General features: G+C 38.5%; 6 protein-coding genes across 6 annotated transcripts in view; 1 reads left to right on the plus strand and 5 right to left on the minus strand.

Annotated features, from left to right (window-relative positions):
* Nucleotides 1-22182, minus strand: part of LOC129792365 (transient receptor potential cation channel subfamily A member 1) — a 1125827-nt gene that overhangs the window by 714558 nt on the left and 389087 nt on the right. The window lies entirely within an intron of this gene.
* LOC129792430 (PIH1 domain-containing protein 2) overlaps nucleotides 1-22182 on the minus strand; it is a 927269-nt gene that overhangs the window by 714558 nt on the left and 190529 nt on the right. The window lies entirely within an intron of this gene.
* On the minus strand, nucleotides 150-5274 carry LOC129792401 (DDB1- and CUL4-associated factor 11). Its single transcript, XM_055831425.1, has 5 exons — nucleotides 5156-5274; nucleotides 4359-5082; nucleotides 2117-2647; nucleotides 610-869; nucleotides 150-530 (listed from the first exon to the last, which is right to left on the minus strand). The coding sequence occupies exons 2-5, from the start codon at nucleotides 5005-5007 to the stop codon at nucleotides 399-401; spliced, it is 1572 nt and encodes a 523-aa protein (XP_055687400.1). The 5' UTR covers nucleotides 5008-5082; nucleotides 5156-5274; the 3' UTR covers nucleotides 150-398.
* LOC129792441 (uncharacterized) lies at nucleotides 5656-7296 on the minus strand. The gene is made up of 3 exons (XM_055831505.1): nucleotides 7137-7296; nucleotides 6628-7062; nucleotides 5656-6368 (listed from the first exon to the last, which is right to left on the minus strand). Exons 1-3 carry the CDS (start codon nucleotides 7210-7212, stop codon nucleotides 5914-5916), a joined length of 966 nt encoding a protein of 321 aa, XP_055687480.1. The 5' UTR covers nucleotides 7213-7296; the 3' UTR covers nucleotides 5656-5913.
* On the plus strand, nucleotides 10021-10726 carry LOC129792463 (mitochondrial inner membrane protease subunit 2). Its single transcript, XM_055831533.1, has 2 exons — nucleotides 10021-10179; nucleotides 10259-10726. The coding sequence occupies exons 1-2, from the start codon at nucleotides 10086-10088 to the stop codon at nucleotides 10660-10662; spliced, it is 498 nt and encodes a 165-aa protein (XP_055687508.1). The 5' UTR covers nucleotides 10021-10085; the 3' UTR covers nucleotides 10663-10726.
* On the minus strand, nucleotides 10663-12249 carry LOC129792414 (elongation factor Tu). The gene is made up of 2 exons (XM_055831470.1): nucleotides 10974-12249; nucleotides 10663-10909 (listed from the first exon to the last, which is right to left on the minus strand). The coding sequence occupies exons 1-2, from the start codon at nucleotides 12181-12183 to the stop codon at nucleotides 10707-10709; spliced, it is 1413 nt and encodes a 470-aa protein (XP_055687445.1). The 5' UTR covers nucleotides 12184-12249; the 3' UTR covers nucleotides 10663-10706.

The following is a 22182-nucleotide window of genomic DNA, read 5'->3' on the forward strand; positions in this document are numbered from 1 at the left end:
ATTTTTTTTTTTCAGGAAAAGATCCCAAAAATTCCATCATTGAGTCGTATTCTGTGACCAAGAAATCCTTGAAATCGTTGAAATTTCAGAACAAATTGCACCTTTGTCCATTTTGTAGCGTAAATTATATTTTTTTTTAAACAAATTCATTTTCATAAGGTAATAATATTTATTGTGTGATTATTTCCTCATACAAAAAAAGAACTTCATTTATTTCAAAACCCTCTCTGTCTAAAGAAGTACATTTCCACAGTCTAATATAATTTATTTTTTGTATTCAAAAGGAAAAAAAAAAAGAAAGAAATGTAAAGAATTTAAACTCACGAGCACTTCATGTTGAATGTTGATGCTCCCTGAAGGAGATAAAATGTTTTTTTTTGGGTTACGGAGATGCCTTTCTACGAGCTCTCCGATCGTAGGCGTCGATTGCGATTGGCAATTCGCAGGGAACGCCTGAGAGTTACACCAGTTTTAGCTTCCCTCTTCCATCCTTCTGCTTTGTATGAGTACAAATTAACATTGTGATCCCACTGAAAGGCAAATTAAACGTGAATTTTTAACTTTTTCTTAAAGAAATTTTTTGAGATTAAATTCTTAATGGATACTCACGGAACTTGTGAGAATTTCCGAACGAGAGGGATGCCAAGCTACATCCCTCACAATATTGGAGTGTCCACGTATTGCCTGAACCATTTCTCCCGTGAGAACGTCATACATCACAAGATACCCTGTGCCACAGCCCGTGTAAATGTACCTCTGTCCCGTTGTCCGGGCAGGACTAAATTTAGCCCTGATGAGGCTCTTGAAGACACGATGACCACGATAGGACATTACGCTCGTATCACCAGCCAGTTCATTTACTTTGTAATCTAATCAAAGATGATTGTAAAATCATCAAATCATCAACCAACAAACAATTTAAAAAATGTACTGGTAAGCTGACCAAGCTTACGGGAGCTGTGTTTCTTTCAGTGTACCAATTTTGTGAGAGCAAACTAGAACGAAAATTAATTTAAATACGCGCAAAGTCGGGAAAAGTTGAAAAGTCATCCCCCAAGAAATCTTTAAAACGCCATATCTCGGGAACGGCTCCATAGATTTTCGATTTTGAGCTATCGTTGGAAAGGTCTTAACCTCAGCTATAACATATTAAAATACGAAGTAAATCGACAATAGCATTTTCGAATTATTCGAGTTCGAAATTTTCGAAAACTTTGTTTTTGACTTTAGCGCCTCTTGCGGTCATTTCTCGAAGTAGCAATGTTCTAGACATTTGTAGGGTTTCACGAAACCTTTCATTTGCGCTTGAGTTGGTCAAGATCGGACTTGTAGAACCCGAGATATGACATGCCAACTTTGGAAGGCTATATCTCGAGAACGGCGACATAGATTTTCTTCATTTTTGGCATGAAGCTAGATAATATGGTCAGCTACAACATATCAAAAAATTAAAAAAAATTATGTCGTCGTTTTCGAGATATTCATCGAAAACTCATCGAAAATTTTGTTTTTGATTTTAGGCCCCCTAGCGGTCACTTTTGAAACTTTGGATGTTCTAGAGAGTTGTAGGGTTTGTTGAGATCTTTCATTTGACCCCGGGTTGATCAAAATCGGTCAAGCCGTTTTCCAGTTATGGTCGATTTTCGATGAAAAATTATGGCGGCCATATTGACTAAACGGCTTGACCGATTTTCGAAAATGAGGTATCGTTGGAAAGCTCTTGATGGCCCCTACAACATATCAAAATTTCAGATTTTTAGCTATAATAGAGGCTGAGATATAGGCAAAACAAAATTTTGAGGTTATTCAAAATGGCAGACGGAAGGGTGGGGGGGTGGATTTGACTTCATAATCGGATTTCTTCAGGTCGATATTTAAACTTTGCCGTTTACCGCAAGTCTCTATCTATCACCGTTCTCTTGCAATTTAAGTTTATAATTCGGCCGTCCGGCCGGAAAAAAAATTTTTTTGGCGCATACGTTTTTTGGAATGTGGAGACCCTAATTCGTGATCATCCCAAGTTTTGAGCCCGATCTGACGACTTTCGATTTTGCTCGGTACACAAAAGCTGTGGCTGAAAGAAACACAGCTAAAATCCTTAAAAAAAAAAACTTACAGCTCTGAGGAACGGTGTTCCATCGATAGTCCCAATCGCGATAGGCCTCCCTCTTGCCGGCGGCAAACTCCTGAATTTGACTCTCCTTCGACGTCACCCGTACATCCCACAACTTTATCGTTTGATCCTTGGAATTTGTAATGAAGTACCTCCCGTCGTTCTTCACATCAATCGACGTCACCCCATCGAGATGCCCCACAAACATCCCCATACTCCCACGCGACTTGGTTGCCATGGATCGACGATCGTATATCCGGATGGCCCCATCATCGGAACCCGCACAGACAATGTGGGAATTATCCTCGAGCAGCCGCACAGCATTCACCTCCATGTTATCCTCAAAGGCACGCTCAGTCCACGTAGACTTTTCACGATCAAACACCGAGACAGCCCCATCGCTGCATCCCGCCACAATCTCATGACCCCCGCTGGCGAATTGAACGCTATACGATGCAAATTTGTGGACGGAGAATTCATCAAAGGGAATGCAGGTGATTTCAGCACTCCGTCCAAGGAGATTCCCAACGTGAACTGTTTTTTTTATCAGTGAGGAAAGAGAAGAAAACTTTCAGGTAACTCCCAAAAAAAATATGATTTGAATTTTAAAATTGTTTTGTTTATCTACTTTCTCTCTCTTACTCTCTATCTCCCTTGGTGATAAGAAATAACAAAGAATTCCTCTGATTGTGAGAAATTTGTGACCTTCCAAAAGCACAATTACAGTCATGAAAGATTTTCATAAGACAAGAAATCTGAATTTTTGAAGCCTTGAAAATTTTAAAACACGTATATAATTGCCCTCTGATCTAGTCTTTGATCCCTTTGTCCTAAAAGGTTCAAGCAATTAAGGTGTTTTCCTTTATAGGTTAAAATGAATTATTTTCAGGCTGAGAACTCGCTGAAGAATCAAAAAAAAATGTCAAACTTTAAAAGAGATACGTCAAATTTCAAAAAAGAAACGTCAAACGTTAAAAAATAACATCAAATGCTAAAAAAAATGTCAAAAATTATAAAAAGTCAAAAGCAAAAAAAGCGTTAAAAGTTTAAACAAAAAACATCAATCGTTAGAAAAGAAATGTAGAATGATAGAAATGTCAAACATTAAAAAATAAATGTCCAAAGTTAAAAGAAACGTCAAAAGCTAAAAAAGAAACCTCAAAAGATAGAAAATAAACATCTAACATTATATAAAGCAAAAATCAAATGCCAGAAAATACTCGATAAATGTGCAAAGTGTCAAACAGCAATCAATTGACTATATAACGTTAGAAAAGGAACGTCGAAACGTTAGAAGGGAATTTAAATTTGATTTGACATCTCTTGGAAATTGTGTAAATTAAAAATTCTTCATTAAAGACATTATTTTCAATCTAAATATTGCATGACGAATATTAAAATGATGTAAAAAATAACGCCAAATTCTTCCAAAAATGTCAATCTTTAATACGTCAAATATTGGAAAGAAAATGTCACACGTTACAAAAGTTAATATCAAACTTTAAAGATTAGACGTTAGGGGAGGGCGGGGCTAATAAAGTCACTTAAGGGTTTGGAAAAAGCCTAAAATATCATATTTTCTAGCTAAATAGAACAAAATGATCTGAGAAAGAGTTGTAGGGCAGTAAATTTCCTAAAGAATTAAGCAATACATTTCGCTTTATTTATTTGGGAAATATGATATTTTGAGCTTTTTCTAAACCCTTAAGTGACTTTTTTAACCCCGCTCTCCCCTATATTAAAAAACAAAAAAACTTTAAACTTTGAATAAACTTTAACGTTTTTAGAAAAATGTTAAATTTTAGACAGAAACGCCAAAAAACGTCAATGTCAATGGTTAGAAAAGAAATGTCAAAAAGTTTTAATTAGAATAACTATCTTCTAAAATTTATTTAATCTAATTCTTTTTTATTTTATTTTGGACATCCTTTTGAATTGATTTTTAACGTCCTAATCGTTATTCTCTTTGGAAAGGAAGATGGGGGCTTTCGGGGTATATTAACGTGAGGGCAAAATTTAATGCAATTTTATCTCATTTTGGCGTGTTTTTTTCAGTATTTTATCAATTTATCTCAATTCAATCTTGTCATTTTAGAGACCTCAAAAGATTACAAAGAATAAAATAATCATCCACAGATTATTACCCAGATTTGATAAATTGAGGTCAGGGAAAAGAGGGAGAGATCAGAGAGAGAGAGAGAAAGAGAAAGGGCAAAGATTGTGTGTTGGTTGTGGAGAAACTTACGACAACACGACCTTGTGGCATAAACAAACTCTTGTCCATCGGGTGAAAAGTCCATGTCCAAGATACTCCACTCCACATCTCGCCCCATGAGTGTGTTGACACGTCTGTAGGCGCACGTTGTTGCATCGTAGACACTAATCTCCCCATCCTGGCAGGCTGTCACGAAGTACTTCCCATTGGGTGTGAAGCTCCCGCAGAAGACCTTTGAGTCGCACTTCATGGCCACGCGTTCCTTAATCTTGGGCACGTACAAGTTGTTTACCCTGCACTTTTGCGCCGACGTCCAGGGGCTGAGATTTTGTCGTTGATTCAGCATCTGTGCCACATTCCACGGGCGCTGGGGATTGTTGTTGCCCCCAGTTGCTGCCAAAACACTGCGGTAGAAGTCATTCTGCATGAGTGAGTCCGTTGTCTGTTTCCCCTGGATTTTGGGCAGTTTCCGTGCCAACTCATTGCCCTCGTACTCAATCAGGCCACTTCCTACGAGATTCTGCAGCACCAGAAGGATGTAGGAGCGCCTCGTGGCAGCTGAGCCCCGTATACCACTATCTCTATCGTGGAAGAGACTCCAATTGAGGATGGGCTCGTAGTCCGAATCGCTGTCCTCCATCGTGTCCTCCTCGTCCATGTCCTCATCCATGAAATCCATGATTCAGATGTTACGAAATTCCTCTTTTTGCGCAGCAACGTTGACGCCTTTTATGCCTTTTATTCCTTGCAGTCACTGCAAAACACGACCATTTGTTTACTCCTCGCAGCCCTCTGCGTGTTTTCTTCTCTGAAAATGCGATTCTTACCTTCCAAACGAGCTATTTCGCAAGATTATTTCAGCCAGAAAGAAAGAAGGAATTTTTGCAAAAAATCACAACAGTACAGACAGATACATTGGGTTGTCCCATAAAAACCTCTTTTTTCTTATGGGTTTTCCGGGTAAATATTGGACATGACAATATTTGTGTTGCATACTTCACGATATTTCTTTGAATTTAACGACCTTTTTCTTTTACTTTTCACAAAATTTGTGATTTCTGTGATTTACTTGTTTTTTCCCCTATTTTTAGACATAAAACACATTTTTGGGGCTCCAGAAATTTGCTGGGAATGCTTAGGAGGCCTCAGGTGGATATTTTGTGCAGAAATTGTGACTCAAAAAACATAACCTCAAAAATCTGTAATCAAATTTAACCCTTTCACGTTCTTAGGTGAAACATTTTATTTTCTCAAATTTTAATTAATTTAATACCTTTTCAAGTTTAGAAATGCATGAAATACACGAAAGGGTTAAAAACACAGAAAATAATATTTCTTATTCAATTATTTTATTATTAATATTATTACAAATTTTATTAATTGACATAGAAAAATATTCTTCTTATTGAGAAAAAGCATTAAAAAATATGTTTCTTTTTTACAATATAAGTACACACCTCACAGGCAAAATGCGCCCGCTCTGGAGATTCAATGTTGTCTACAAATGGATGGAATTCCGTTTAGCCGCCCCCCCATTTGTATGAGAGATTTCACACCAATACAGTTTTGGCACTAATGTTGATGATTACTTATCCGGGAATAGAGTGTCATAGCTGGGCGGGAGATCCTTGTCTTCTTGTCGCGACTGCGAGGGCTGTTGCGCCAAACTCGGAGATTGCGGTAGTTGCAGTTCAATTGGTGCCCCCTGTGATGGAACTGTATTCGTCTGCTGATCCGTACTCGTGGCCATCGTGGGCGGTGGGCCAGCGAAGCACTCTTCGAGGCAATATCGGTATTTCCAGCAGCACCACAGGCACCCCCCAACACCGAGGGCTGTGAAAATGAAACTAGTGATGGCACTTAGGGCGATATTTGATGAATTGAGCGTCTTCCGGACAACACTCTGCTGACCCACGAGGCAGGAAACCTCATCGGCACAGAGGGGTGTATCGCAGTTTACCACAGAGTCTCGATAGTACTCCATTGGGATGCATCCTGTGTTATTGCGGAAGCACGAAAATGCGAAGGAATCATCGCAATCTGAAAAATTATAAATTCCTTGAATTCCTCAAATTCCCGGGAAGTTTGCTTCCTCTAAACTTTCTCTAAAGGGAATGATGAAATATATTTTCTAAAATTCCCAACAATAGTTGGCCAGAAAATGCAAACAAATCATCCCGGAAGCACAGAGAACAAAACAATGATAAATTCTATCACCTTTGCACACCTCTAATTCATGCGTAAGAGTTAATTGGGCTCGCCTAAGGTGCTATAGAATACGAGAGACAGTGCTAATTACCTCGATAAGTGGTGAGAACCATTGAGATTTCAATGAATTCCTCCACTTCTTCAGCTTTCCTCCCACCAATGTGGAGCTGGATACTCATCTCCCCCGTGGGACTGTTAAAGCTCATTGCTGGTGTGCGTTCCGTCCCGATTTCCTCGCAAATCTTCCCCGTCTTATCCCCACCACCATACTTAATCTGCACATAATCCCTGCATTCACTCTTCCCGTTTGACTTTGTGCGGAAGTTCAGCTTCTGGATGACGGCAAATAGCCCCGAATACCTTGTTGTTGTGTTAATCATCACCATGCACTGTATGTCATCCAGTGGTAGGTACTTGGTGTTCCACGATTGATTCACCAAAGCAGCTTTTCCCTGCTCCAGGAATAGGATTTTCTGCTGAAACACATCGCTTCCGCCTCGACAGTTTGATGTGAAATTGAATTGACCTGCAAAGTAGGCGAAATGTTTCACTGTTTTTCACCCTTTTCCGCAACTTCTACCGCGTTCAGGTGATACTTACGGTATTCTCCGGAAAGGGCATTGTCAATGAGATGGGTCAGGGCCAGAATTAGTGTGAGAAATTCAATAAAATTCATTATTTTTCACTGCACTCCCATTTTTCTTTTCGCAAAAAAAACGGGATGTCACCTGTTTATGCATTTGCACCGCTGGCTGGCGCTGCAATAGTTTTACCAAATTGAAGTTTTAGACAAAAACCGTCGACTAGTACCGATGTTGAATTTATGTCAATTTTACACTAGGGAACAAAATTTGCAAAATTGCACAAAATTCGCTAACTAAATCCTTTAAAAAATCTTTGTATTTAAGTTGAAGAAAAATGTGTCATTAATGTGTTATGACTACAAATAAGCGAAAAAAATCTTTTTTAATATATAATTTAAAGTTGCTTCTAAAAAATTAATTATGATCTTATACATTTGATATGTCCCCAATATAAAGGCATGTAGTTGTGTGAAATAAAATTAGTCTACTCCCAACTCCCAGTGAGTCAATATACATTATTGGCGACGAAGCGGATAACGGCATAGTGAAAAAAAAATTGAAAGTGTGGCCGACCGCGTGTGCGTGGCAAAAAGTAATTTTGATGCGGAGCAAGCTGGAGAAGCTTCAGGAAGTGACACGGGATCAGCTAGGAACGTCACAGAAGGAGTGCAAAAAGGACATTAAAGGATGAAATAAAAAATTTCGCTCATTTTTGTTGTTGTGAGACCCTTGTTTGCTACTATATTTAATACACGAGGTAAATTGTCGCTTCGCTCCAATTTACCTCGCCCCGCTTCGCGGGGATTTGTTGCGCTTCGCGCAAATTTTAGAGAGAAAATAAATTGTGATGGTTTAAAGGCAGATTTGAGCCACTTATCGATCCCAAAAGAAAAAAATTGCAAAGAGAAGAAATCATTTTCATACAACACTTTAGGCGCCAAATTCAAAAATTTGCAAAAACTGCATGAAATCTCTATGGGGGCTACCTGAAGGGGGGCTTTGGGGGGAAAATGAATACGGCCATCAGAAACCGCCTGTTATAAGGAGCCTCTGTACCAAATTTCATCGCGATCGGTCAAACGGTGTGGATTTGTATAGAAAAATCGGAACGACGTTCACCAACAAACAGACCTTTCTTTATTATATAGATAAGTACATATGTATATTCAGCAATTGGTATGATAGTCATTTAGAGACGTAAAGGAAGTTAAGTCCATTTCAACGCTAATAAATTTTTATTACACGGAGGCATCTGCAACATTCTGCCACTTAAAGATGCGTGAACTTAAAAGATTTTATTCTAGTATTAATTCAAGCCGATTTCTTAACAAATGAAGCCGCGCGAGTTAATTTCTTGACTACGCGTCATTTGAAAATTTTCAATTTTTTTTTAATAAAAAAATATTTCTTTATTTACCTCTGTCTCCGTTTTAGCTTCATCCTCTTCCTCTTCGACGTCCTACAGCACTTCCTTCTGCTTTTCCATCTCCTTTCTTTTTTTTTTTTTAATTTTTTCACTTAAAGAAGTTTTCACTTTGTAAACAAAACGAACCGCTTAGCTGTTGCAATCCAAAATGTCCTTAAATGTTCTTTGTCACAGAAATCCTTAATATTTAAGGACTTAACGTTGGTTCAAAAAAATACATTTCTATTGTAATCGTCAATTTGTATATTGAATTTGAGTTTAAGAACAAACTTGCCTGTAGCGTCGCTTTGAGGATTTTCATGGGCCTCACCCATCTGGCCCTCAGGACGGTTCAGCGTGTCTCTGGGAGACCCCTTTTCCACTGGACTAGTGATGTGTTGCCGTGACGCTCGACTTCGCATTTCTGTTTCTAAAAGTCTTCTTAGACATTCTATCACCTCAATGGCAATGCTTTTAGGATAGTTCGTCACTTGCCGCTACCTTTGTCGTATCTGCCTCAAAACTCCATGTAAAAAAAACGTTTTATACGACAAAGGTAACGGCAAGTGACGAGTTCTCATTGTTCACACAAACATTCACGGTCGTTAAATCTTACATATTTACATAGTAGTTCTCATTTATCTATATATAAATAAATTTTAAAAAATAACAACAATAAATGTTGGTAATAATGAAATATTAAGAATCGTAAATTGTGTAAATGGATCCCTGGGGTCCGGTTTTCTGGGAGGTTGTAATGTAATGGGAGGCTACAGCTATCGAGCCTGGTTGATTTTGGAGAGGAGCATCAGCTATCGGGCCCGGATGACTCTGGTTAGGAGCTTCAGTTAACGAGCCTGTTCCTTTTATAAATGTTTAACGTGCATGGCACAAATACTCAAGGTTTTAGTTGTGGATGTTCCTGTCCCTGTGTCTTCTGTGTGATGTCTTTTCGTGTATCCTCTCTGTAAGCTGGCAGCTGGCACTGAACTGCACTGTCGAGGAAAAATGGAATAGAGGGCTCCTCGGCGGGGATCAACCGATCTTCAGTCCACCGAGGAGCACCAACAGACACACAAAAACAATACGCATCTCACTCACACCATACACAATAAACACTCCATTCACAGTGATGATAACTCGAATGGCAACGTTACAACTTCTCTGTGAATTGAATAAAGGCAATATAAGAAAAACCAGTGAATTCTGATTTCCCACTTTTCACTATTTCACTAGCACTGTGGATACTTTAGCTAAACAATTTTCTAATTTACTTTTGGGAAAATAACGCAAAATATGTTGTGCGCATGAAAAACGGGATGCAATAAAGATAAAAGACAAGTAAATATGAAACACATGAGTGGGAAAGAGAAGGAATGAAAAAATGTCAGGATCACCTAAATCCTTAATTTTTACGAAATTTTGGAAATCTTGTGAAATTTAACAAATTTTGTTGCATAGTGTAAAATTGACATTTGTTGAAAATTTCCGGTATTCAAAAACTTCAGGGTGGTTCAATGGGAATCCGGCAACTGTACTGTACTTTGTATATAGGATAAAATGGGGATTTCGCGGTTCCTGAAATCTGCCCTAGCAGGAATTCCCATTGGATTAGCCTTCCTGGACATTGTAGGATATGTTGCACGAGTCGAAGGTGAGAATCATTTAATTTTAAACGTGAAAAACATTCGAAGGAATCGAAGAGAATTTTTCTTTTCTTGGCTTTCTCTCAGGATCCTCCATGCAACCAGCTCTCAATCCCGGTCAAAAGGATACAGACTATGTCTTCCTCTCGCGCTGGAGTGTTCGGAATCTCGAGGTAAATCGCGGGGACATCGTGAGCCTTGTTTCACCCAAAAATCCCGATCAGAAGATCCTGAAGCGTGTTCTGGCACTCGAGGGTGATGTAATCTCCACTATTGGCTACTACAAGCCCTTCGTCACAGTTCCCGAGGGACATTTTTGGATTGAGGGCGACAATACAAGAAATTCCCTCGATAGCAACACATTCGGTCCCATTGCTTTGGGTCTCTGCCAAGCGCGGGCTGTCTGTATAGTGTGGCCCCCATCGCGGTGGCAATTCCTCCCGTCGGAATTACCCCAGAAGCGTCAACCCATCGTGCGGAGAGACACATAATCTGCTTAGTTTTCTTTAATTTTGTCTATATTTATGGTAATAAATTAGCTAAAATTTAACTCAAGCTTGGAGAGTTTGTTCCTGGGCAAATTGACGGGATTGTGGACCTTTGTGATCACCCCGGTGGCCACTGTTGCTTCATTTTCACGAATCGTGAAGGGCTGCCCCACAGTCATGACCATTTGTCGGAGAAGAGTTAACCGAACAGCGCCATGATCTCCAGGAAGCATCATATCATTGTCACCTACTGTGGAGGGAATCTTTCTTCAATGGAAATTACACAAAAAAAAATAATAAGGAAAACCTCTCACCAAGATCCACGCGGCAGGGAACATTCCACGTGCGACTGAACATTTGCTGGATGTACTTCGAATGGAGCGGCCTTGAACGTCCTCCCTCGCTCCTGGCCAGCAGGTACATGGAACCATCAAAGTGATTTGAGATTTTCTCACTTCCAGCAGCACACAGCAACATTCCACGCTGTACTGTGGAGATCTTCACGCCACGCAGCAGAACACCCACATTATCCCCCGCAAGAGCCTTCGGGACACTTTTCCGGAAGATCTGAATGTCCCCGAGTGTTGTCTTGGACTTCTCATCAAACCCCAGCAATTCCGCATCATCATTCTTCGTCATAATGCCCCTTTTTATGGTTCCCACGACCACAGTTCCCCTTCCCGGAACGGTAAATGCATTATCAATGGGCAGGAGGAAGGGTGATGTGAGGTCCCTCGTTGGAGTCGGGATGTACGCATCAACAGCATCAAGTAGCTGCCTTATTGAGTCCTCGCCAATTTCGGAAGTATCCCCCTTGAGGGCTGCCGTAGCTGATCCACAAATCACCGGACAAGCATCTCCGTCAAAGCCAAAATCCGTCAGAAGTTCCCGCATCTCCAATTCAACCAAATCCAGCATTTCCCGGTCAGCTTTGTCGGCTTTATTGATAAACACCACCACCTTCTCAATGCCCACCTGCTTTGCCAGCAACAGGTGCTCCCGCGTCTGTGGCATAGGCCCGTCATCAGCTGCAACCACGAGAATCGTTCCATCCATCTGGGATGCTCCGGAAATCATATTTTTCACATAATCCGCATGTCCAGGACAATCTGTGTGAGCATAGTGTCGATTCTTCGTCCTGTAGCCAATGTGGCAGGCATTTATGGTAATCCCACGAGCTTTCTCTTCCGGTGCCCGGTCAATCTCATCGTACGACACAAAACTACTCAACCCATCTTTCTCCAGGACTTTTGTTATAGCCGCCGTGAGGGTTGTCTTCCCGTGATCAATGTGCCCAATAGTTCCGATATTGCAGTGATTCTTCTTCAACGCATCACCACTTCCGGTGTCCTGGGAAAACAAACGAACCGACAGCCTCCCAAATATCCCACATTTGGAGGGATTTCTCAAGATGTCATGCACTAAATTCAATGAATTATGATTTCTCGTGCGGAAATGAGCATAAGTAGACTTTGATCTTATTGTATGAACAGTAGAAAATAAATTTAATCGCGGAATTCTCATTTTTAGCTTTTCTTACTCACAAAATGTAAACACAAAATGTGAGGTTATGTTATGAAAAAGTTTTAAAAAAAATGTTTTTTTTTGTTTTTTATAAAAAAAAATAATTTCAACAATAAATATGAAAATAAAAATTATTTAAAAAAGTGGGCCATTTAACTGAATTAATTTTTATTTTATGAAATAAATCATGGAGATAATAATCATGGAGTGGACAACCTCATTGAGTTCTACTAGATAAAAGATAAAAGGATAGGGGAGAGCGGGGTTAAAAGTCACTTAAGGGTTTAGAAAAAGCTCAAAATATCATATTTCCCAAACAGATAAAGCGAAATGTATAGTTCAATTCTTTAGGATATTTCTTGCCCTACAACTCTTTCTAAGATCATTTTGTTCTATCTAGATAGGAAATATGATATTTTAGGCTTTTTCCAAACCCTTAAGTGACTTTATTAGCCCCACTCTCCCCTATTTATTTGAAATGAATTAAAGATTTTTTGTAGACTGGCCATCGTTTTGTAGACCATCATAAGAAGATTCTAAAATTTTAACACTTGGAGGATTTTTGTGGACACCGTGACCATTTCGAGTTTTTAAATCGTCATAGACTAAAATGTTAATTTTATGTGAAACTGAGGATCTCCCAAAATTTACTCCAGAGAAATCTAGATCAATGAGATCAATACACGTTGAGGATCTTTGTGTTATCCTAGTAGTGGGTTTATTGAAGATCAAACCCAAGCCTAGGGATGTGAAAAGATAAAGGAGAGCATCAGAGTCATTACACTCGTGCCTTGGCATAAGATAGTCTAGGATGTACTGCTCTCGTGTATTGAAAATAATGAGTGTGAAGAGTATATCCTAAACTATCTTATGCCAAGGCACGACTGTATTGGAATTAGAAGTATTAATGTTAAAATCGCCAAGAACCACCATTTTATCAATATTCTCCTGCACCAGTAAATCATCAATCTCTTCAAGAAAAGTATTAACATTAACAAATTGGAGTCTGTATAAACATAAGAAACTTACGAGGGAGTTCTCACACTTTATATTCTGTATGTGGCAATCAGCCGAGGACAGAGAGACACACTTAAAGAAGGTTACTAAAAACGAAAAGGAAGCAAGTACGCGACGTGGTAAAATAATGGGTTTTTTTTAATGAAAAAAAAAGATGGCACGTATTAAAGAGATAGACAGAATTTTTAACAATTTACCCCAATCGAATTTTAACATCTTGCCCCAAGACAAAATAGGGCGGACAAAGGTCGTCACTTGCCGCTACCTTTTTCGTATCTGTCTCAAAAGTCCATATAAAAAACATATTATATGACAAAGGTAGCGGCAAGTGACGAGGTGTTATGTCACGATCAAATCCATCCTCGTTTACAAAAACTTAATGTCCTTAAGCCTTCCGGCTTGATAAGGATAAAAAATTGTTGTCCCACAGGTACAGTAGTGGTTAACCCCTTGGCTGAACATACCGCAACCTTTAAAGTAATGCCAAAGACCTTTGTGATCCGCTTGTGAAGCACTTGTTGCCTGTAATAACTTTTAACTTAACTTTCTGCAATTGCCACCAAAGAAATTGTATTGTAAATAATTCATTTTATTTCACTGTAGAGCAAATTCACTCATTCGCTTTGCGCTACTCGAAGAGTTAACATCTCCCAGAGTGTGTCATAGCTGCTTTAATTTTTCTTTTTTCTCTTATTTTCAGGGATTTTTTCTATATGAAATCTATCTCATTGTACTCAGGCAAGATTTAGATTAATTTTACTGAGATTTTTTTCTTTTTTTTCGGGTGTTTTCCCTGAAAAAAACCTAAAGTTTTCTTACATTTCGCGGGAGCATATGGTGAAAAATTTTTCGTCGGACCCAAAATTTGAGTCGCATAACAGTTTTTTGGTGATTGAGTGGGGTTTGGCTGCGCGTGTGTGTGCACACACACATGTCGCTGCCGGCAGATCAAGGGGGTACGAGCGAGATGAGGCGAGTGGCCTCTGCGCTCGCTACTCTCCCGGATTACACTGATGATGATAGCAAGATCGAAAATGCTAATGATAAGAAAGGAGATAGCGATGGTGGAAGTAGCGAGTGCGACTATAGTGCATTGGATAGTGAGACTGAGAAGGAAGATAATTCGAATGAGCGCAAGAAGATGGATGTTGATCAAGAATTTATCCCAAGAATAAGACAATACGGCGATTCTACTCAGGGTCCTTTTATTGTTTACTTGCGTGCCATGAAGAAATTTTCTCTCGATGTTGTCAGGGTTTCGAATGATCTTTTCCGCAAATATGCGTCGATTAAGACAATTGATCCCGTAAATCGCGATAAGCTACGCATTGAGTTTAACTCGAAGAAAGAAGCCAATCATTTGCCTTTCAATAAGGATTTCTCTAAACGATTCTCGATTTATGTCCCGGCTAAAAAGGTTGAGATTGATGGGAAAGTTGTGTTGAATGATCACATCAACACAGCTGATATTCTGAAAGGTGGCCAAGGAGTTTGCAACGGTGTTGACCAACCCGTCAAGGTGTTGGAGGTGGAACGTTTGAAGAAGAAGGTGGTTGATGATAAAGGAAATGCTTCTTTTCAAAAAACGCCATTTGTCCGAGTGACTTTTGAAGGAAATACCCTTCCGGATGTGCTCCTTATTGGGAGACTTCGTTTGCCAGTAAATGCTTTTACCCCGAAAATCATGCGATGCACATGCTGCCTGATGGTTGGCCATACTGAGAAGTATTGTGCCAACAAGAAACGTTGCGAAAAATGTGGCCTCCGTCATAAGAATGAGGAAGAATTTAAGGAGTGTGCAGCTAGCACCTTCTTGTGTCCAAATTGTCGCATTTTTTACAGAGAAATAACCCATGATTGCCCTAAAGTGAACATGATCAGGCAAAATGAAGTTGATAAGGCTTTGGCTAGCCGTGAGTCTGGACCACCCGAGGCTTCAGAAAATGAAAATGCATGGCAAATGAACGAAATGGCAAGCAGGAAAAAATTGCGAGGAAATAGGCCGCAAAACTATAAGAAAGATTTTCCTAGTGTGAATGCTGTGGTTCATAAGAACAGGTACAATGGCCTCTACGTGGTGCATGATGACGATGACGACTCTGATTTGCCTGAAGAGGAAGACGATGAAATGCTGGAAGGTGCAGTTGGTGGTGCTGTGAGTGGGGCAGTTGGTAATGCAGTAGATGGGGCAGTTGGTGGTGCAGTAGGTGGAGCTGTTGGTGATGCAAGTGGTGTCATAGTAGGTGGAACCAGTGGTGCTACAGTAGGTGGTGCCACAGGTCCTACGGCAGGTAGTTCAAGTGGTGTAGCAGTAGGTGGTGCCATAAGGAAGAGGAAACTCAATCAGAACACTGGTACGAATAACGATGATGCAATGTTCCGCTGGGCAGCTGAGTACGATAAGCAGAATCCGAGAAATGCAACCCAAATCAGGCAGCCTGGAAGTGAGAGGCCAGCTGCAAGAACGGAGGCAATGGAAACTGAACAGCAAAGTGAAGTTCCTGAGGAACAGGAAGCAAAGAAAGCATCTTACGTGGGTGGTTTTAAAGAAATGGTGTGTTCCTTTTTCAGCAGTTTTAATTTCGGTTCTGGCTTTATGAGTTTTGTCGAAGAAATTATCCTTCCTTGGATTGAGAGACGCATTAATGAGTTTATGCCTAAGATCTTTACCTTTTTCTGTAATTAATGGATAGATCAAGTCTAAGAAATATAAAAGTTTTTCAGTGGAATATAAATGGTCTTAGAGGAAGATTGCAGGATTTAATTGTTGTTTGTAGGCGTCTTAATATTGATGTTGTGTTGCTCCAAGAAACTAAAATTACACCTCGTTGTAGAATTAGAATACCCGGATATTCTCTCTTTCGCAGTGACAGAACTGATCGAGGTGGGGGAGTTCTAATTGCCGTAAAGAACTCTCTAAGAGGCGAACGCATAGCAATAATTGACGATGAATACACGCAAGCAGAAATGGTTGGTGTAAATATTATTCTAGCGAACAAAAGCGTTGCGTTGTGGTCTGTGTATATACCAAACTCCTCGGCAATTAGATTTTCTGATCTAAATCGGGTGTTTGCAACAAATGTGTTTGGTACAATCGTTGGGGGTGATTTTAATGCACATAATGCGCTGTGGGGTTCCTCCCATCAAGATGGGAGAGGTGGTACCCTTCAAGAATGGTGCGAAAATAACAACCTCGTGGTTCTGAATGATGGCCGTCCAACGAGAATTGCTTGTCCTCCAGTTCCTAGTAGTGCTATTGATATAACATTTGTGTCACAAAATATTGCTTTAGATTCAAGTTGGGATCAGTTTGAGGAAACCTTGGGCAGTGATCACATTCCCTTATTAATCAATTTTGCTTATTTAAATAGAAATGTGCCTAGTGAGGTAGTAGATGAGGATTCTGTTAGGGATGCGCGGGTTGATTGGAAGAAATACAAAGAGGCAGTAGAGTCATCCTTAGCTACTGTGAGTGATCCATGTCCTATAGCAAGACTTGAAAAATTAAACAAATTAATGTGGGACTCAGCTAAAGAAGCAGAGAACAGAAGACCATGTAGAGCAAATAGTGGCAATAGTCAGGGGCAATACAGGGATCAAGTGTGGTTTGATGCAGAATGTGTGGCAGCGTGGAATGAGAGACTCGAAAGCTTTACGACGTTTCGTAATTCAGGGACTAGAGATAATTTTCTAGCTTACCGCAGGAAAGATGCCCAAGCTAGAAGGCTTTTCCGTAAAAAGAAAAGTGAGCATTGGCGGGAAAGATGTGAAAATTTTTCAAGTTCCACCTCTCTTTCTGAGTTGTGGAACATGGCGAGATCATTCCGCGGTCAAAGCCGAAGTAGAAATACAAATATGAATGAGTCAATGTTCCAAAACTTTGCCGATAAACTTGCGCCTCCCTTTGTCAGTAGACCCTATCATATTGCCCCGACAGCCCCAGAAGGTCGTGAATCACATTTGCAATACTGGTCTATTTTCACCATATCAGAGCTAAAATTAGCTCTCAGTTCCACTAAAAATAAGTCCGCTGGCTTGGATAGAATAAAAGTGAGCTTCTTGCAAAATCTGCCCAGGAATGGTCTTGAAGTGTTAATTGGAATTTTTAATGATTTTATGAGGTCTGCCATAATTCCGAGTCCATGGCTCTCTACCAGAGTCATTGCCATACGTAAGCCTAATAAGGATGGTTCTGAGGTTACTCATTATAGGCCAATTTGTATATTATCTGCGGTTCGCAAAGTTTTTGAAAAGCTAGTTCTGTTACGTCTGGATAGTTGGGTAACAGATCTCGATCTAATCCCACAGTCCCAAATGGGCTTTCGTAAAGGTTTCGGTACGCAGAATTGTTTAGCCGAGCTGAGCGCTAAGATACAAATTGCTTGGTCTGCGAAGAAGGTACTAGGGTGTGTGTTCCTTGATGTATCTTCAGCTTATGATGGGGTGCTGGTTGATATGCTCTGTCAAGATCTTGTATCTGTTGGTTTACCTCAGAATATTGGTGTACTCTTGAGTCGCCTACTTTCTGAGCGGTGCTTGGAATTCTTTGATGGCAATCGTAAGATCTTAAGCAGAGCAGGATCCGTCGGATTACCGCAGGGCTCAGTGTTAGCTCCCCTTTGCTATAATCTTTATGTCAGAGACATTGATAATACCATCTCCCAGGATTGTCTTGTTCTGCAGTATGCAGACGACATTGCAATAGGATTTGCCCACAAGGACCCTCAAGTCATAGCGAACGTTCTTTCAAACTTATGTTTGAAAATTGAATCGTTTCTAATTAAACGAGGTCTGTCCATTTCAGTTCAAAAATCTGTAGCCATGCTTTTTACAAAAAAACATGTCCTGCCCTTTTTTGAGGTAAGATGTGGAAGCAATGTCATTCCTCTTGTTGAAAAATTTAGATATCTGGGGGTGGTATTCGATCGCAAGTGTCTCTGGGGAGCACACGTCAGAGCAGTTGCGGAATCATGTAGTAAGAGAGTCAATTTTCTGCGAGCTGTTTGTGGTCTTAGGTGGGGTGCACATCCATCCGTCTTAAGGACACTGTACGTGACGACGATAAGATCTGTCATGGAATATGGATCGCTGGTCTTCAGAACAGCTGCCAATTCACATATGATGAAACTGTATAGAATACAGTGGAGATCTTTGCGAATCTGCTTGGGACTTATGACTTCCACACACACAGGTTGTCTGGAAGTAATTGCGGGTATTTGCCCTTTGGATCTCAGATTTATAGTCGTAGCTGAAAGATTTCTAATCAGGTCATCTGACAGACATGCACGATTGTGGCAAGACTTGAGGTATATCAAGCTAAACTGCCCGAAAAGTCCATTTACCGAACTCTTGAAATGGCTAGAAGAAATTGGTTGGAATGAGAACAACGTTCAGACCTACGATAGCCTGCAATTTAGTACCGACCGACCACAATTCCAATTCAGTACTATAGTCTGGGAACAGCTGCGAGGTTTTCCTAAAGATATGTGGCAGATCTATGCAAATGGATTTGTCAGAAATGCGCTGTTTTCGCTCAATAGCGAAATGTCTCACATTATTTATACAGATGGGTCTAAAACCCAACAAGGCGTTGCTTCAGCGTTGTGGGACGAGACGTTTAGCTTTGGTGAAGCTAGAACCTTGAGTCGCTGCTCATCAGTATTTACGGCCGAACTTGTAGCAATTAAAATGGCATTGGAAAGAGCTCTCACTATAAATGGAAATTTTCTAAAAGTGATTATCCTGAGTGATTCGTTGTCGAGTCTTCAGAAAATTGAAAGCCGCTGGTCTTTGCGATCTCAAGCAGATATTGCAAGTGAGATACTGAGGATAATTGGGGAAATTAATAGCATGGGCAAAGAAGTAATTTTCATGTGGGTACCCTCTCATGTGGGGGTATCTGGCAATGAAAAAGTAGACCTGCTAGCAAGATCGGCTACTGGCAATAATGTTGAAGATTCGGTGTGTCGTAGAAAAGAAGATTTCTTTAAATCTATCAAAGAGGACTGTATGCTGCAGTGGAATGTGTATTGGCAAAACGAGGACCGAGGTCGGTTGTGTTTTTCAATACTCCCGTCTTGTAAACTCACACCGTGGTTTCACAAACTAAGGGGTATCAATAGAGAAGGCTTATGCTTTATCAACAGAATCATCTCAAATCATTACAGACTAAATGCACATTTATGTCGTATAAATATTGTTCCAAGTCTTAATTGTGATACATGCAATGTTCCGGAAGATGTAGATCATGTCCTATTCTATTGCAATAGATATACACGGAAAGAAAAATTTGTTAGAAATTTGCACAAAAGTTTGTAAAATTTGGTCAAATGTAGTTAAATTTCTAAAACTATATCATTGTTGATAACTTTTAGCCATTTTTAACCACAAATGTGTATAAATTCACGAATTTATCTCATTTTAACTACATTTTGCTGAAAAGTTGTTATAAGTTACTAAGAAAAAGAGAATCAGCGCGCTAATCTTCTGAAAACAGCGTTTAACTACGCCGCACGTCAAAAGTTGTTATAAAATTGTATTTTACGCTGAATACCGATTTTTGAAAACAAATATTCTCATTTTTTAAGTGGATAATTTCCATGAAATGGTTACCAAAAACTACCCACAAAATTGTGTAAAGGAGACGATCGGGACAAAAACAGTCAAGTTGTATAAATTCTTATCAGCAGGGAGAAATTGGCAATTGAAAATTTTTCACTGACTTTTTGCTCCGTCTCCCCTAGAATTTATCGAGTGTGTATTAGTAAATCCAAGATCTATTCTATAAAAGAAAATTCAGACGAATTGCGTATCGTCTTATTTAGTTTAAATCTGTCACTAATTTATTACTTTTTCTGAAAAACCAAAGAATTTAGCGATTATCCTTAATAAATATTATTTTAAAACATATTTTTAAAAAATCAGAATTATAATTAAAAAAAAAATACTTTTCTGAAAAATTATATCAATTTGATAATTTTAATAAGAGAATAATTTCTGCCAAATTCATGATCTTTCACATCGGCAGCGCCATAAAAATAGCAAAAAAGCTTATAAAGAGACTTTTTTAACTTTTAATTTGGCTTTTTTTTTCAATAATTTATATTTTGTTTGAGAAAAATTGTCCAATTATTTTTTTTAATATTTCATTTCTTGAAGAAAAAATCATTGTCTTTTTGCAAAAATATTTTAGCGGTGAGAAATTACATAAAAGTTTACCAAAATAACACAAATTTATTCATGAAACACAAATGTACGTTGAAATACAGAGAGGATAAAAGGAGATAAAATTTGGTTATCCGAACCAACATTTGTAGATAAATGCAATTTTTAACAACAAACGATATCTACATTTGACCAAATTTTAACAACTTTTTAGTGAGAACCTCATTTCAACTACATTTTGTTGAAATTTACATGGAAGCAAAGCAGCAGCAGTAACAACATTTAACAACATTTTAACAAATTTTTCTTTCCGTGTAGGGAGGGTAGAACCGAACTTATTGCATCAGGCCGTACAATGGGATGCGATAACTATAGTAGAGATATTATTGCTTGTTGCTTGGAGGCGAAGAGCCCGAACCCCCTATTTGCGATCATTACATTCCTAAGAAGGAATCAGATCTCAATATAATGTAAACACGTGGATTGTTATAGGCCGATCAAAGTGTTTTTTTTTCTTGTTTTGTTTTGTTGTTGTCTTAATATGTTTTATCTTTAAGTTACCGCGCGGTCATTGATAAACTACGGTTTCATAGACCTATCTGGGTTATAGGGTGGGATATTATAAAAAAAAAAAAGCAAATTCACTTCCGCATTGCCCAAAAATCAGTGCAATAAATGTTCCGATACTGCGCTTGATGATGCTAATACACATGACCGCTCCATGATTAATATCTCCTTGGAATAATTATTGGGCATATTGGAATTTTATGATCAGCTTCCTGCTGGCCGTGAAAGGGTTAATAAAAAAAAGTAAAAACACATAATTTTATTTAGGAACATTTTCCACCGTCATTTATTCAGTCATTTGTACAATTTTTCCGCAGAAAGATCTCCAATTTATGCCCAAAAGGCAGACGAGAAAATTTCCCCAAATTTTTCTTGCTGAATTTTACAAAAAGTTTTTATGAAAAAAAAAATTATTCATAATTTTTTTAACCCATTCAGCGTGACAACTTTTATTTTTTCTTGAAAAACTATCTATTTGATGTTTTTGTGTTGCCGGCTAATGGGTTAAGAAGATCAAAAGTATATTTTCTTAATAATATAAAATCCATTTTTTTTTGCTTTCCCAATTTTTTAATATTTTTTTTGTGATTGGGAAAATCTTAAAAACTATTAATTTTTCTTATACAAATATTTTCCACACTAAATTGATATTCAATTTCCCATATAAAGCATAATTTCAAGCCAATAGGGGTTAAGTATATAATGCTGCGAATTTTTTATTTCTTGATATTTTTGTCTTAAATTTTTTAAAAATGTTTTCTCAAAACTTTATACTCAAACTTTCTTGAAGAATTTTTATTTTTAATGTTTCTTATAGCATTTTTTAGAGCTATATTTTTGTTAAAAAATATTGAATATTAGAATACTTTTTTTTCTCAATTGCTTCTCCTATCGTTTTTTTAATGAAGAAAACACACACTCGACAAAAAGATAATTTTTAAAGATTATTTTAATCAATATTTTAATAAATTGTTTTTTATTCAATGTAAAGTATCAGTCATTTATGAAATTGCGTATTTAGCCGAAAATATTTTTTATTTGTTAATTTTTTTTGTTGAAAACAAAATTATAAAATCTACTTAAAAAAAAATCAAATAAATCGAATTCATTTTATTTACTAAAAAAGTGTCTTCCTCTTTCAGAAAACCTTCTAATTCTTCTTAGAAAAAATCACCAGCCTGGACAATTTGTTTTTTTTTGCTTTCAAATCTTTGAAATGCATAATTGGAATTTTTATTTGTTTTCTTTTAA

The sequence above is a fragment of the Lutzomyia longipalpis genome, chromosome 3, assembly GCF_024334085.1.
Source record: "Lutzomyia longipalpis isolate SR_M1_2022 chromosome 3, ASM2433408v1".
NCBI classification, from domain to species: Eukaryota; Metazoa; Arthropoda; class Insecta; order Diptera; family Psychodidae; genus Lutzomyia; species Lutzomyia longipalpis.

What these genes read in the sequence shown, in the direction of transcription:
- LOC129792401 (XM_055831425.1), bottom strand. Translation starts at nt 5,007, where the DNA reads ATGGATTTCATGGATGAGGACATGGACGAGGAGGACACGATGGAGGAC. An exon ending in TGCCACAAGGTCGTGTTGTC is followed by an intron (nt 2,648 to 4,358) that starts GTAAGTTTCTCC and finishes TAAAAAAAACAG; the next exon opens with TTCACGTTGGGAATCTCCTT. An exon ending in CGGAAATTCTCACAAGTTCC is followed by an intron (nt 531 to 609) that starts GTGAGTATCCAT and finishes TTTGCCTTTCAG; the next exon opens with TGGGATCACAATGTTAATTT.
- LOC129792441 (XM_055831505.1), bottom strand. Translation starts at nt 7,212, where the DNA reads ATGAATTTTATTGAATTTCTCACACTAATTCTGGCCCTGACCCATCTC. An exon ending in TGCCCTTTCCGGAGAATACC is followed by an intron (nt 7,063 to 7,136) that starts GTAAGTATCACC and finishes CCTACTTTGCAG; the next exon opens with GTCAATTCAATTTCACATCA. An exon ending in GGTTCTCACCACTTATCGAG is followed by an intron (nt 6,369 to 6,627) that starts GTAATTAGCACT and finishes ATAATTTTTCAG; the next exon opens with ATTGCGATGATTCCTTCGCA.
- LOC129792463 (XM_055831533.1), top strand. Translation starts at nt 10,086, where the DNA reads ATGGGGATTTCGCGGTTCCTGAAATCTGCCCTAGCAGGAATTCCCATT. An exon ending in ATATGTTGCACGAGTCGAAG is followed by an intron (nt 10,180 to 10,258) that starts GTGAGAATCATT and finishes GCTTTCTCTCAG; the next exon opens with GATCCTCCATGCAACCAGCT.
- LOC129792414 (XM_055831470.1), bottom strand. Translation starts at nt 12,183, where the DNA reads ATGAGAATTCCGCGATTAAATTTATTTTCTACTGTTCATACAATAAGA. An exon ending in TCCCTGCCGCGTGGATCTTG is followed by an intron (nt 10,910 to 10,973) that starts GTGAGAGGTTTT and finishes TTCCCTCCACAG; the next exon opens with TAGGTGACAATGATATGATG.